The following is a 16,155-nucleotide window of genomic DNA, read 5'->3' on the forward strand; positions in this document are numbered from 1 at the left end:
GTTGGTCAGATCACCATTGATGTCATTTTCTTTAATGACATTACAGACAGGAGGTGGAACAGCTGGCACTCTGGTGTAGTCAGAACCATCTGGAGCTGAACCCGCTCAAGACGGTAGAGATGACAGTGGACTTCAGGAGAAGCCCCCCTCCACTCCCCCCCCTCACCATCCTGAACAGAACTGTGTCTACTGTGGACTCTTCCAGGTTCCTGGGATCCACTATCTCCCAGGACCTGAGGTGGACCTCCCACATAGACACAATCAGGAAAAAGGCCCAGTAGAGGATGTACTTCCTGCGTCAGCTCAGGAAGTTCAACCTGCCCCAGGAGCTGCTGATCATGTTCTACACCTCCATCATCCAGTCTGTTCTGTGCACCTCCATCACTGTCTGGTTTGGATCTGCAACCAAACTAGACAAACACAGACTGCAACGGACTATAAGGACTGCAGAAACAATCATCGGTGTCGACCTGCCCCCCATCCAGGACTTGTACCGGTCCCGGGCCAGGAAACGGGCAGGTAGCATCACCGCTGACCCCTCACACCCTGGGCACAAATTCTTCAATCTCCTCCCCTCCTGCAGGCGCTACAGATCACTGTGCGCCAAAACAACCTGCCATAAGAACAGTTTCTTCCCCCAGGCTGTCACTCTGATGAACACTAAACCATAACAGTGTCATACCTGTCAGATAAATACTCTCTGTAAATATACATGTAAATATACAATGCAACAATTCTCCAAGCAGAATTCCATATTTCTATTTTTGTATTCTTTAACTAACAATTTTTATAATGTAAAAACTACCTCTGCTACTCACCACTGCACTTTATCATATTATTTTAGCCTGTACATATTAGTCATGCCTATTTGTTGTTCTTTTGTATTGATAGCTGATGTTATTGTTATTATTTTTATTTGTATGCCTTATTCTTATGCCTTGTACAAAGAGAGCACAGTTTACTTAAGTCAAATTCCTTGTGTGTTCAAGCATACCTGGCCAATAAAGCTGATTCTGATTCTGATTCTGGTTCCCCAGAGTATGAATCCTGCAGACTTTACCATCTACCTTTTTTACTTTAAAGAAGCACCCATGTCTGAGTTGTTGTGACTAGGAGAGCAACAGTCGGTTTGGCAACATCATCATCTGTCAGCACCACACAATTGGAGTCAAATCTTTGAGTCTATTTTTAGCTCAGACTTTTCCTCAGTTACACAGGGCCGAGCAGCAGACAGCTGATCACATGACAGCTAGATGACCATTCTGGATATTGAGAAATTGTATTTGCAATTAAATATTCTGAAGGGATCATGAGGTTGAGCATTCAGATTTCATTTCTAATTTCTTCATTTTTATGTTTTCGTGTTGCAACTTGAGCCGATGTTATTTTGGGAAAATATTGTTTGCTTTTGTAAAATACGTCACAGAGCTTCAAAAAACTGTCAACAAATTAATTCTGAACAAACACATGCATCTAAAAATGATGACATCAGTACACACTTAATAACAGGAAAGGTAAGTGTTTTCCTTTATGTACAAAATGTGAAAATACATTGGATCAAAAAGAACAGGTGTATTGATGAGGTCTGCTTTGGATGAGGTTAAAACCACCCTCTCAAAGTGATGTTTGAACAGGTGTTTGAATGAGAGTTGTTATCTTTTTTAACTGTAATATTTTAAATCATTGGGCACCATACACAGGACATTAATCACAGTTAAATATATAAAGTACTAGACAAATAAAAATATGCTTACATATTACACGCATTCATTAGAAAAATTGCTGTCAGGTTAATATATGTTTTTTGAGAGGCACCATACGAGGTCATTATCACCCTTTATTTTACATCTCAGATGAATATGACGCCATCTTCTACACAGATCATTCAAAGGCAAACAAAATCCATATGAGGTGGGTCAACTTCAATGCTTCTTTGAGAGACCAGGGGCCTCATGTACAAAAGTGCGTACACACAAAAACGTGGCGTACGCTCTTTTTCACGGCAAAGTTCAGATGTGTCAAGAGTGAAATGATCGTGGAAATGTACGGTGCCTCACGCCAACTTCATGGCTGGCATCCGCACGATCCTACAGCTGTTGATCCTTGCGCACAGATTTATACGTCTGGATATTTTTTGTGCATATAACATTTTCTAGATTTGAGCGTACGCCATGTTTCAGTAGGAAATCCACGCAAGTCTTTGTACATGAGGCCCCAGGTCCACTGAGTTATACCTGGTCAACCACTGTGTATTCTAAAAAAGACAGAACTCAAATGTTGAGAAGAAAAGTCAGGTCAGTTCAGCTAACATGGGTGTAAAGATGTCTCAGGAACTCTCCTCTGGTGGTGGTGTCTCCAGGGAAAACTGCCTGGCAGAACTCACAAACATGCGACTGCAGTGTCACGTCTGACATCAGCATCCCGCTGGAAGGACACAGGCAGTCCTCGACTAAGGCGGGACCTGCTGACACAGGCATCTGAACAACAAAGAGCACAAGTTTGGACATGTTTTAAGGAAGGACATAGTCAAACTCCAAGCACAGACTGAAAAACCCATGGGCAAAGATACTTACCATTTCAGTGAGCACCATGTTATCTCCACCAAGATGATCTGCTTGGCCTAGATTTTTTGAGACATTGAAAGAGGCACCCTGCCACCCTGAGTCCACACTTAACAAAGGTGCAACCTTTTGTTGTTCCAAGGTCCAATCCTCCTTTCTCTGAGGAGGTGAACCCACACAGAGCTTGGACATATCTTCAGCAAGGAGATTGGAGAAAGTCCCAACATTTCCATGGGGTCCATCAACACCACACTGCGCTGCAGGGTGGTATGCTGTGGTTGTGAATTGTTGAGGCTTTTCATGGAGACAAACGGGGATTTCTTGAGTGGACTGGACAGGAAAGGGCATCGTATCACTCTCTCTATTTGGAACAGGAGCACCTACAAACAGATAGGTTTAAATATGTTAAGAAAAGTTCTGTCACATTATAATGAGCATTGGTATAACAGTTTTTGTGATGTGCACCTTGTTGCTTCTGCAGAGCAGCTGTGAGATGGTGTAACAGAGCTGCCTGTTTCATGCAGAGGGACCTCAGGCGAATAAACTGCTGGTACAATTCACTGTACGCTTCCTCCATTTCAGCAGCTCAGAGATCTGCAGCTATTCAAACAAATAATGATACACACAGACAGATGGTGAGATATTAGGAAAAACACTAAAATAATGCAGTCATGCAAGCAGCTTTGTGAAGCTGGACTAGCAGCTGTGTTAACATCAACATGCTAACATGCTCCAAATGACAAAGACAAATATCTCTGTTTGACTTTTTGCACTACATGAGTTTGCAGAAACCAAAGTTAGATAAGGTTGTCTTTTAATTCCTGTAGCATAGTTATCTAAAAAAAAATGGTCATTACTAAAAACATAAAAATTGCCACATCATGTTTTTGGTTTTAATTTTTTTTTTCATTATTTTTTTTCTATACACACCTTTGTTTTAAATTATAAACCATATCCAAATAACAGTAATAATAATATTAATAAAATTTATTTATATAGCACTTTTCTTAATAAGGACACAAAGTGCTTCAAAACAAAAAGCAGAAAATAATAAAGCATAAAAAACAGTGCAAACAGGGGGGTGAAAAAGACAGAAGCAAAACAAGACATCTGAATGCAGAGCAAATTCAAGAATTAGGGGTGGAGATATGCCTTCTTATATAAAAATGTTTTCAGTGAGGATTTAAAAGCAGTTACAGTTGTGGACTGTCTAATCATCAGTGGCAGGGAGTTCCACAAACTTGGAGCTCTGATTGAAAAGGCCCGGTCACCTTTTGTTTTAAGGCGGGATCTTGGCACAATCAGCAGAGATGCATCCACAGACCTGAGGGGCCACCCAGACACATAGAGGGTTAAAAGGTCTCTTAAATAGTTTGGGGCCTGTCCATTTAAAATTTTAAAAGTAAACGATAAGATCTTAAAATTGACACGTTAAAAAACTGGCAGCCAATGTGAGCTGGCGAGGACAGGAGTGATGTGTTGATATTTTGATGTGCCTGTTAAAATCTGAGCGGCTGCATTTTGAACTAGTTGGAGTTTGTGGAGGGAGCTCTGACTGACACCTGTTAAAAGTGCATTACAATAATCAAGACAAGAAAAAATAAAAGCATGGATGACTTTGCACAGATCAGAGGAGATTTGTTTGGAGGTGGAAAAACCGGATTTAAAAAGTATTTTTTACATGAGTGTCAAAGCAGAGACCTGTGTCAAATGTCACTCCTAAAGTGAAGCCATTATGTATCTATTTTGTTAGCATGTAAGTACAATTTAAAGGTAATGAGTTACTTACAGTACAGTGTCTATTGCAGCCACACTCATTTACTTACTACTTTGAAGAATTCACAACTCCTCCTCATTTCTTACAGCGGGGTTCAGGGTTTTCTCCCATCCAGACTCCATTAAGCCTCCTGTCTCTGTCATGGAGTCAGATACAAAGTCTCAAATGTAAATCCATATTCAAAGCATATTTACTCCCCAGCCTGTTTGTTTTCAGGTAAGTCAATAGAAATAATGCACCACAAACAACAGAAACTAGCTGGACAACGTCAAACCTAAGGAAGTAGCTGCTGAAAACAGGGAAGTGAAATCTGTTTTGCATAAACAGGAACCTCGCCAACACTCAGTTTTAAACTGTGAGATTATGTTTCACCCGAAAGACAAAATATCAGGCTTTGTTCTATACAAGAAAAGCACAGCTGTTTCTGAAGATTATACACCAATGATTTTGCACATGACATTCTTCACTTATTCTTTACATGGTTGCACTATTGTTTCTTTCATCATGCCTTTTGTACTTATCTATTTTTTATTAGTACTTGATTTTTAGTGTCTGTCTATTTATGTTTGTACATGCCCAGAGGAAAATTTTACTGCTCAAGGCTTTCTCTTCTAAGTATCTGGAGACAAAATTGAGATTCTCACTTCAGCCTCATTCAAGTTTCAAATTGTTCTCATTCGTTTCTCCTAAAATTCACTAGGAGAAATAGTTGAGACCATGACATGAGTCTTATTTGAGACTTAAATGAGAGATCTCATTAATGGCTAATTTTCTTCTCTTTTTTTAAATATATTTTTGGCCTTTTTTGCCTTTATTTGACAGGACAGCTGAAGAGAGACAGGGAATGTGGGGAGTAGTGAGCGGGGGGCAGGCATGCAGGAAATGGTCGACCGGCCGGGAATCAAACCGGCGACCCCTACGACGAGGACTGTAGCCTCTGTATGTGGGGCGCTTAGTCCACTAGGCCACCAGACAATTGAGAGAGCTCCCTGATTTCTCCACCTGAGCTCAAAAGGAGTCACAAAACTTGAGAAATACCTGAGAATCATTTCAGATTTTGACCAGATCTCCTTTTGAACTGAAAGGGAGACTAAGCTGAGACTTTTTGCAACTTTTTTTCTAAAGGCAAGAATGAGAAGCAGGAGACATAAGCTGTAGTCTCATTTTGCTTTCAAACAGATCTCATTGTTGTCTAGGAGACATAAATGAAACACTTTAGAGATCTCCTCTCTAAATTTCTTTTCCTATGGGTGGAGTACACAAAAATACCAGAGTCAAATTCTCTGTATTCTTGAGATACATTGTGATTAAAGTTCTTTCTGATTCTGATTCTGATTTACATGAGGGATACCTGACAGAGTCTGTAATGTGATTGTCTTTTATTTTAACATTTAAGAATAATTGTGTCCGACAGAAAAGTCAAAAAAAGAGATGGATGATAATCCCACCAGCAAGGCCCTGCCTAACACGAATGTACTTGGTCACACTGTTAAAGGTTTGTTAAAATGATTTCATAAAACGTATTGCACACTGAATGTAAATGCCTTAATATCAAACAAGGGAAAAGTGTTGTGGAATTTTCATGATCTTCTATATATATATGTATGTAAGAATGTCTATCTATTGTATTCTTTCAATCCAAGTGTCAAGTTTAGAGTAACTTCATTCCTATGTCATCTGTAACGGGCGAGATAGTGGCTGTTTCCGAAACGGCCTGCTACATACTACTTACTAATGTAGTAGGCAGTAGGTATTGCCTACTACATACTGCGTTTGAATTTAGTATGTAGTATGACTGTTCTGTTCGATCTGTCATGCAGCATGCTGAGCCAGACTTCGCTGGATTTCCGGTTTCGGAAAGCGGAAGTAAACAACGGCGAAGCCGATAAATAAAATGCTTATTTAGCATCCATTTATGATTTAAAAAGTTAGGAAGTGGTTTATATGTAATTTGATAACTTTCACAGCACCCAAAAACAGATTTCCTCCCGTCAAAAAATGAGGAAAAAGAAAAAGCAGAACGAGCGCTGTGCATTATGGGAAACAGTACGCGAGGCAGACTGGTCCGATGCACACTGAGATATTTTCCCGTATCAGTAGCATAGACTGTAAAAAATATGGACGTAGTATCCGTGACGTCACCCATCTGTTCCTGAGAGCTGTTTTGAAGCAAATCGACGGCAGCAGCCATATTGGTAATGCGGAACTCAACTAGGCAGAGTGTGACGTAGTGTGAGTCTCTTAGCCAATGGCTGTGTGTTCCCGACCGGGAGTCACGTCAGTCATGTCCTTATTTGGGCAAAACTCATAATCTTAATATCTTCTTAACCGTCATGTTAGAAAAAAATTCGGCCCCCGTACAGTGTGTGCCATTAGAGAGATTAGCGTTGTAGGGCCAAGCCGTTTTTTGAACCAGGCTGTAAACATGTTTATTAATGCTGCAAAGATCGTCTTTTTCCCATTCATATCTATGTGGTTTCTGGTGTTTCTGCAGCCAGCCTCAAGCGGATTTTCGATGTATTGCAGTTTATATCACTTCCGCATTGGCTTCATCGTTTGAGACCGGAGTTTGCCGCTTGATCAGTAGACATCCAGGGAGTTTTGGCTTACTGCAGATTTTGCTCTTGTTCACATACTACTTACTACATACTGAATTTTGGACATATCAGTACGTACTGCTAGTATAGTAGGGGATTTCGGAAACAGCCAGTGTCAGGGTAGTAGTCAAGGTGTCTCCCCCTGCTCCCGTCTTTATCTATGTGTTGTGGCCGACTTACTGTCTCCAGAACCAGAGCACAGGTCTTCTTCCCACTTGTTGTGTTCCTATTGTCCAAACATGGTTATCTAACTTTAGTGTCGTCTTTGGGGAGAATAAATACCATGCCTGAGGATTTGTCTGGCAGAACTGACTTGGCGTTGCACTGCACTCTCCTGCCTGTGTACTGTTATGTTATTTCTCCTTGGCCAAGTTCTGCATAAACTATTTCAACGTAAGCCGTCAGAGTCTCCTGAGTCTTCTGTGTCCAGTGTCCAGTTTGTTGATGAATTCCATCACAAATTGGGGTCACGAACAAGAGTCTTAACGACAAAGACTGGTAAGTGCAAACTTTTATTTGCTATTACCATGTCTGAGTCTGACAAGATTTAAAAGAAACTTTAATTGGGATTTAGAATTCTAAACTTGACACTTAGATTGAAAGAATACAATAGATAGACATTCTTACATACACCTATATAAGATCATGAAAATTCCAAGAACTGGCCTGCCTGCTCACCCGATCTCAACCCGACTGAGAACTTGTGGTCAATACTGAAGAAGATCATTTACAGTAATGGCAAGAAATACAGCTCAAAAGTACCTCTTTGGAAAGCCATACAAGGTACAGCTCACAGTGTCAGCAGAGAAGTCATCAGAAACCTCACTAAATCAGTTTACCAGTGACCTCTGACCCTCACTGAAAGAAAAGGAGGTTATAATGGCCATTTGAGAAACACTTTATATTTGAAATGTTTTAAAGACATTAACAGTTTTATTTTCTCTAGCATATATATATATGCTTATATGCTCTTATCACCAACTTGCATAATAATTTGGCACGCTCATTTCTGCAGATTCTGCATTTATTTAAAAATACAGTCAACGTAATTTGAAAAGATTCATTTTAACCACACAGTTGAAGAAATATTTTCACTATCTGACTTCTTGACCAATTTGAAAAAGACTGTTAACATAGTTTTTAACATATTCACAAAATTACTCACGTGCCTAATAATTGTGCACGCAGTGTATACCCATAGGAAAATAAATTTAGAGAGGAGATCTCAAAAGTGTTTCATTTATGTCTCCTAGACAACAATGAGATCTGTTTGAAAGCAAAATGAGACTATAGCTTATGTCTCCTGTTTCTCATTCTTGCCTTTAGAAAAAAAGTTGCAAAAAGTCTCAGCTTAGTCTCCCTTTCAGTTCAAAAGGAGATCTGGTCAAAATCTGAAATGATTCTCAGGTATTTCTCAAGTTTTGTGACTCCTTTTGAGCTCAGGTGGAGAAATCAGGGAGCTCTCTCAATTGTCTGGTGGCCTAGCGGACTAAGCGCCCCACATACAGAGGCTACAGTCCTCGTCGTAGGGGTCGCCGGTTTGATTCCCGGCCGGTCGACCATTTCCTGCATGCCTGCCCCCCGCTCACTACTCCCCACATTCCCTGTCTCTCTTCAGCTGTCCTGTCAAATAAAAGGTAAAAAAGGCCAAAAACACATTTTAAAAAAGAGAAGAAAATTAGCCATTAATGAGATCTCTCATTTAAGTCTCAAATAAGACTCATGTCATGGTCTCAACTATTTCTCCTAGTGAATTTTAGGAGAAATGAATGAGAACAATTTGAAACTTGAATGAGGCTGAAGTGAGAATCTCAATTTTGTCTCCAGATACTTAGAAGAGAAAGCCTTGAGCAGTAAAATTTTCCTCTGTTAGTAATTGTGTAAGCAGCCCATCAAAGTATTTGGTTGTTGCAATATTAAAGTTTAAGTGACACAGTTTAAACCTGGTCATTCAGTAAACATGGTGTGTATTCATGTGTGTATTCAGCGTCAATCATTACATTTAGAGTGTAATAAGTTGTCACAGTCAGTTAGACCCCTTTGTGTGAAGTGTTAGCTGACCAGTGAGATATCATGTCTCTCTATGACACAAAGAAAGAAAGATGGGGAAAACTTCTACTAGTGAAACTGAGGTGACCCTTTTTTCAGTGTCCTGTTTATGAATCTCTGTTGAGTGTTCTTCTATTTAAGCAAAAGCCCTAAATCAGCATAACTTTGGACGTGTCTCCCCTAACTGACTAAACATGAATCATAACTGTGTGATTTAACTGACATGTTCAGTTTCACTGAAAGAGTGAGGGACTCACATCAAAAGTAATTTTAGTTTCTACTTCTTATGGATCAGACGGAATAATAAACCTACATTTACTTACACTCAGACCCGGTCAGTCACCACAGGAAATGCTAACACAGCGATAGACGGAGCTCGTGATGAGGAGCTTTCCTTCTGTCGGCTGAACTGGATCCGCATTTTCCTCTGATGACGTAATTACCTCGACCTACAAATCGAGTTCACCTGCGTCAAACCAGACACACCTGCAAAAATGAGTTTCCTCCAAAAGAGTCTGCCTTCAAAATAAAATTTAAAAAAGGTTACAATACTTTCAAAATTAAATTCCAATACATTGAACCATCTGATTTATTGTTTCTTTCCCGTCTTTAATACGCTGAAAGAAGTTTGTGCAGCAACCAGGAGAAATATCTCCATATAACACTTTTAATCAGTGATGATTAGGTTCTGCAACAGAATTTGTCATACACCTGTTAAAGTTAAAGGCAAGGCAAGGCAAGGCAGCTTTATTTGTATAGCGCATTTCATACACGAGGGCAACTCAATGTGCTTTACATTAACACATTAAAAGCATTGGAGACATTCAGACAGGCATAAAAGAACACAATTAAAATGACAAATATGATAAAACAGAAAAGAAAAGGAAAATTAGAAATATATTAAAAATTACATTAAAATTTTAATTTAAAGTGGGTTAAAATAATCTAAGATAGGAAAGCAGTGTCAAATAAAAAAGTCTTAGTCTTTGATTTAAAAGAGGTGAGAGTTGGAGCAGACCTACAGCTTTCAGGGAGTGTGTTCCAGATATGTGGTGCATAATGACTAAACGCTGCTTCACCATGTTTCGTTCTGACTCTAGGAACTGAAAGCAGACCAGTACCTGATGACCTCAGAGGTCGAGGTGGTTCATAAAGTAGCAGCAGATCAGCAATGTATTTTGGGCCTAAACCATTCAGTGCTTTATAAACCATCAGCAGGATTTTAAAGTCTATTTAAAGTCTAAAGATAGTATAATATACATATGGAGACATTCCTGTGGTTAATATTAGTTCAGAAAAATAAAGTTGATCACATTTTTATTAAATATCGACACTCGTGATGTGAGTGATAGGCCTAATGATTGTTGACCTTTGCTGCTTAATGAGAGGCTTCATAGGCAGTGGTGGGAAAAGTACACAGCTTCATTACTTAAGTCAAAGTATAGATCCTCCTGGTCAAATATTACTCCAATACAAGTGAAAGTTGCTCTGTCAGATTATTACTTGAGTTAAAGTACAGAAGAACTTCCTTTTAAAAAAACTTAAGTATACAAAATACTTCTTAAACATTCTTAAACATTGTATTTTCACAATACATAAGTGCAGTAAAGAATACATAGGAGTACATTATGTTACATTATGTCAAGTCAAGTCAAGTCAAACTTTATTTATATTTAAAACAACCTCAGTTGACCAATGTGCTGTACAGATATTAAAATACAATATAATCATACAAAATATAAAAATAAATAAAAACAATAAAAGAATAGTAAGAGCTCAATTTAGGGAAAAAAAAGTAAAAAAGTAAAAAGCCAAGGATTCTTGTTAAGCTGGGACTGAACGCCAAGGAGAAAAGATAGGTTTTCAGGAGTATTTTAAAGTGATCAACAGACTGTGCAGCTCTAACCTGGAAAGGTAGGCTGTTCCACAGCTTTGGGGCCACCACTGAGAAGGCTCTGTCCCCATGAGTAGAGAGTCTGGACCGAGGTACTGCCAGGAGCAGCTGGTTTGATGACCTAAGTGCTCTGCACATTATGTTTATCTAGAAACCATTATTTTAAATCTCTTAAAAACTATACCATGCAATAAAAACAGCAACTAAGTTACTCCAAGCACAGACAACTTAGTTTGAAATGTTGGAATGAAATAAAAGTTACGTAGCTCAGCACACTTTCTCAGGCTGGACTGTGAATGTTTTGTATGTTTGAGCAGAGTGGGAAACAAGGAGAACATTTCAAACTATACGTATCATTCTTCATTTCAAAAACCTCTAACACAGGCTGAAGATATGGCCGTGGGTGCTCAGGTGGAGAATTATAGCCATCATTACCACCTCTAAATAAACTGCCTGATCTGAGTGATATTTGCTCTATGTTTGCACACTATACAGAGACGACTAAACCACTGAGACAAACAGAACACAAACACATTTTACTGTCTTTGGGATCAGATTTCAGAAAAGAGAATGAAATTCAGGAGCTGACTTCAAAGCAAAAGTAGTGAGTAACTAGAGCATTGATAGAAATGTAGTGGAGTAAAAGTCAAAAGTTCCCCCAACAAAATAATACTTAAGTAAAGTACAGATACTCAGAAAATGTACTTAAGTACAAAACTGAAGTAAATGTACTTGGTTGGTTACTGTCCACCAGTGTTCATGGGTCTATTTGTGTGTTATGTGAAGTAGCAAATCAAATAATGTTTCTCCAATAGATTATAATCTAGAAATGACTAGGTAACAAGAGTGTGATCTTATTGGTGAAATATAATAACATTGTGCGAATCAGTTGGTTTTAGGTAACATTACTTTTTTTTTTTTAGCCAGTAATTGAAGAAGTGTAAGAGATCATTTTGCAGGGGGATGATAATTAGCTGGAGCTCAGAGGGTAAAGAGGACTGCCAAAATTGAGCTACAAAAGTAAGCTACCTCTGTAATGAGCTGTGTGTGCTGTTTGCTACCACTAACCAGCAGTGAAGCCAGACTTTTTTTAACTGGGGTGACTAAACTGGGGCACTGACATTTAGGGGTAGCCCGACGTGGTACACATTAGGGGCTTACCCCAAACCTAGGAGGGTGATCTTCACTACTCACATCTACTTTAACTTCCTATATAAAAGAATCCAAAGAAAAACAAGTTATATCCTTGTGTATATATTTTTTCTTTAATAGATAATTTTACAGAGTGGAAACATTTCAATCTACTGAACTGAATTATTTGAGGACTTAAATGAAGATGACTTTCTAAAGTTTCTAAGAAAAGAAAATGTTCAACACTAAAATGCAAAAGCACCTACTTGCAACGGGTTGAAGAACAACCCAAACAGTTGCTTTCAATATCAGGGCCGCCTCTGACAAGGCAAATAGCCATGGTTTAGGATTTTAGGTTGGTAACTGGGGTGGTCAATCAGATTGCAAGGGTGGCCCCTGGTTCCGCTCCTGCTACTAACAGGCAGTTACTCGCTATGTCATGCTGTTTCCATAGTGCTGTATAACAGAATAAATATGCTTTACAGTTAAATATTCAATGCTAATGCCAAAGTATTTTTTCGCTAACAGATAGTGTTTTTTCATCCTCTGTTGCCTTCACTTTGATTCGGATTTTTCTGTACCAAAATGTATTAATTGTTGAGTTGTGGAGTTACAATTTCCTGGCACCACTACTGGCTTGGCATCAATTTCAGCTTTATAATTGTACTACACAAATATTTTACATAGCAGCACCAGGACTGATTTCATCACCTATATTGTGTCATTCATACAAAGTGGTGTTTCTTGCCACAGCCTATATGTTGTACTTTGGTCACCAACAAAACCCAAATAATCTGCAGCTCTTGAGCTGCTTCATGCTTAACTATGTTCACTACTTATAAAAAATGTGTAATTCTGTTTGTTACCGTGGCTTTATCAGATCTCCTTTAAGCTTTAAATTGATTTACTTGGGTTCCAGTTTAGCTCAGTTACAGCAGGTGCCTCATCTAGAGTAGCTATAGTCCTCATCACAGAGGTCATAGGATTGAAACCAAGTCCCAACAGGATTTGTTGCATCTCATACCACTCTTGTCCTATATTATCGGTCCCTCTCAAATGTCTGTCCAATTAAATGAAGCTAAAAGGCAAAAATCAAATCTTTAAGAATAAACTTACTGAGAGAAATCATGGGAAAATAGTTTTGTGAAAAATAAGTAACTATGCTGCGATGTTAACTCTGCTAATTTTGATCCTTAACACCATCAGAAGGTGGATGTGAACGTTTAGTCATGCCTGTATCGTCAGGTATGTAATCTCTGTGTGTGTGTGTGTGTGTCATGTGTTTTCTGTGACTGATATTTATTTAAAAATAGACCAACATTAGCAGAGTCCCCTGAGTGTCAGAATGACTTCTATACCATCCATTTACTTAGGAGCAGCAGCAGTTTATGCCCTCAGTGTCAACCCCTGACAGCTGTGTTTCTAAACCTTGTGATCCATGCAAGGTGCCAGATCCCTCTTCTTCAGACTGGTTATGTAACTCTGTGTGAACTACTTTTCATCTCTCTGATACCAAGAGAGTCATGTATTTATCAAGTCACCTCTCCTCCAAGAGGTCATGTTTGTGTAATATCCCTATATTAATTGGTGTCACTATGTTATAATACAGTTCTTGTTATCTTGTTCTGTTGAGAAACATTAGCTGCTTATTGACATGGCACCGAGTAATACCAAACCACATTGATCTAGACGCTAAACAATAAAAATACCTGTTGATTCTTTATAGGATACATAAACCATATAGAAAAGAATGTGGTGACGCTTTTCATGAAGGGTCACCAAACATTGTGCTATGTGTCATCTTAAGTCAATTTACTTACTTACTTTAGTTGGCCAATAATGCAAAAGTCATACATTTTTGGAAGTGACAAATCTGCATTTCTTTGTGTCTATAATTTAACTCAGTAAAACACAGCTTGGGAAATAGAACTACACAAATTTCTGTTTTCAGCTCACAGTGATATGGCATTTAAAAAAGACAGTGATTTAGGTATTGTTTAAAACTGTCAATTATAATGAACAACCCTCACACTCTGCCTGTACACTTTGTTAAAGCCTGTTAATAACTATTTTTAACACTCCTCAGGTTTCCAAGGACTCGTGGGATGTCTTATCACGTCCACAGCTCTTAGATGCATGTGTCAGATACTGCTTCACATCTTGTAGTAGGTATATTTTCAAATTACAGTTGGGGATGTTTTCATCTTCATCTTTATTATCTAGTCAGAGAGCGAACTGTTAATTGCTAAAGCTATTTTCTACTTTTTCTGTACTCTATACTGTAAAACACATGTTCAAGTGTGTTTGCTGGTTTGTGCCATGTGTTTGCTCTGACCTTGAACCCCTAAACACAGACGGACATAGAGACACACACACGGACACACACACGGACACACAAACACATGAAACACCACACCCTGTCCAACAACCCTCCCTCCTCTACTGCCATCCCTGCACTTGATCCCTGTATTTGAGGGTCTGTGAAGTATGTTTGTGTGTGTGTGTGTGTGTGTGTGTGTGTGTGTGTGTGTGTGTGTGTGTGCATTGGGGGGGGGGGGGGGGGGGGGGGGGGCACTGCTGTAAATAACTTCCAGGCAAGTTGCCAGGAACTGTCATCTGCCAGTGCAACACTATCCATCCTGTCAATCTTGTTTTATAATTGTAACATTCTCATATTCTCCGCCTGAGCAGAGACAACTTTCCAACATAGTGACACACACTCATGCACACGCGCGCACACATGTACACACATTATTATTATCTTACAACCGCAATCCTCCTGCTGCATTAAATTCACACTAATCAGAATTGAAATGTTAGGCTAATAAAACAAAATAGTCAGTCGTCTGTCTGACCGTTTCAATTCACTGTTTTTGTCTCCTTCTTTGGCAGTTTTTTTCCTCCTGTTCCACTTCATGATAAGGAAAACATGTCTGCAGAAAAGGAATTTCCTCAGTGTAGTGCCAACATAAAGTTGCAGTGGGAAATCATGAAACTTAATCTCATTAAAGTAATGTTGGTGCATTGAGAGGGCTTTTTTTCACACAAACCCATACATAAGCAGACATATATACTGCTTCTGGACATAGTAATAAATCCATACAATGTCTTTGTTTAAAGCTCCCGTTTGTGTTGATTCATGCGCCTCCTGTGGACAAACTGATACCCCTTACATCTTTGCTGATCTTGTCCTGTAAATTTGCAAGTAGGTTTCCCCCCCCCAAAAAAACCTCTCTTTGAAAGGCACAGTGTGTGGTAATTAAAAACTCATTGTGTTTTTATTAACATAGAATGAGCCTGTCACATCTACATAAGGAGCAGGTCAGAGGCCACGAAGGCTGCCATCATGCACCACCATGTTTCTACATAAGCACAGAATGGACAAACTTGTAAAAACTTCACAAAAAGAGGATCATATCTATCATGCATCACAGGAATTTATTTTTCAGCCAGCATCATTTTACCAACGAGAGGAGTCAGCAATTTTGCTTAATATTTCCATTACTTCACACTGTACCATTAACAGTAGATGTAACACTGACTGGGAATTCTTGCTGTAGGAAGAGTCAACAAAGGCTTTTTCATTAGCGTGCTGTAAATCATTTTGTCTGACACCTACCCCCTCTTAGTGGTTAAATATTAAGTTACAGAAATTGTTATATGTTGTTGATGTTTTGTTTGTTTTTGTGAGTCATAAAGACATTTTTTAGTGCTGTTTTTCATTATCAGTCAAAAACTCCTCACTGGAGCTTTATATTCTCATTCAAATATCATCCCATGCTTAGAATAGCACAGTAAAGGTCTATAAGCTTTGTAGTTAAACATACAAAGAAAGAATATCGGTAACACTTTATATTAACTACACACTTTTAAGCATTAGTTAAGCATTAATTAAGCATTAATTAATACTTAACTCATGATCTGGAAAGCATTGTTCATACATTAATACTCATTTATATATCATGTACAAACACAGTTGTAAATGTTTTATTATTCATGAATATGACTCTTTATAATGTGTTAACTAACTCTTTGTTCATACTTTATAAATGATGGATTCACCAATTACAAATAGCTATTATGGTCATTATAAACCAGTTATAAACACATTTACAGGTTATGATTCTAACATTTAGTAAGGGTTAG

The 16,155-nt window shown here is 38.6% G+C and overlaps 1 protein-coding gene across 3 annotated transcripts; it reads right to left on the reverse strand.

The window, feature by feature from the left end:
• Positions 1-1,503: 1,503 nt before the first annotated feature.
• zgc:113184 (uncharacterized protein LOC553745 homolog) lies at positions 1,504-9,440 on the reverse strand. 3 transcript variants are annotated; one of them, XM_034694506.1, is made up of 5 exons: positions 9,308-9,440; positions 4,388-4,474; positions 3,027-3,161; positions 2,574-2,941; positions 1,504-2,477 (listed from the first exon to the last, which is right to left on the reverse strand). In XM_034694506.1, exons 3-5 carry the CDS (start codon positions 3,136-3,138, stop codon positions 2,301-2,303), a joined length of 657 nt encoding a protein of 218 aa, XP_034550397.1. In that variant the 5' UTR covers positions 3,139-3,161; positions 4,388-4,474; positions 9,308-9,440; the 3' UTR covers positions 1,504-2,300. The 3 variants fall into 3 exon arrangements, with proteins under 3 accessions (XP_034550397.1, XP_034550411.1, XP_034550403.1); XM_034694520.1 differs by having other exon boundaries at positions 4,351-4,474; XM_034694512.1 differs by having other exon boundaries at positions 9,298-9,427.
• Positions 9,441-16,155: the final 6,715 nt, after the last annotated feature.

Source organism: Notolabrus celidotus, chromosome 1, assembly GCF_009762535.1.
Source record: "Notolabrus celidotus isolate fNotCel1 chromosome 1, fNotCel1.pri, whole genome shotgun sequence".
Classification (NCBI taxonomy): domain Eukaryota; kingdom Metazoa; phylum Chordata; class Actinopteri; order Labriformes; family Labridae; genus Notolabrus; species Notolabrus celidotus.

What these genes read in the sequence shown, in the direction of transcription:
- zgc:113184 (XM_034694506.1), bottom strand. Translation starts at nt 3,138, where the DNA reads ATGGAGGAAGCGTACAGTGAATTGTACCAGCAGTTTATTCGCCTGAGG. An exon ending in TGCTCTGCAGAAGCAACAAG is followed by an intron (nt 2,942 to 3,026) that starts GTGCACATCACA and finishes ATCTGTTTGTAG; the next exon opens with GTGCTCCTGTTCCAAATAGA. An exon ending in ACATGGTGCTCACTGAAATG is followed by an intron (nt 2,478 to 2,573) that starts GTAAGTATCTTT and finishes TTTGTTGTTCAG; the next exon opens with ATGCCTGTGTCAGCAGGTCC.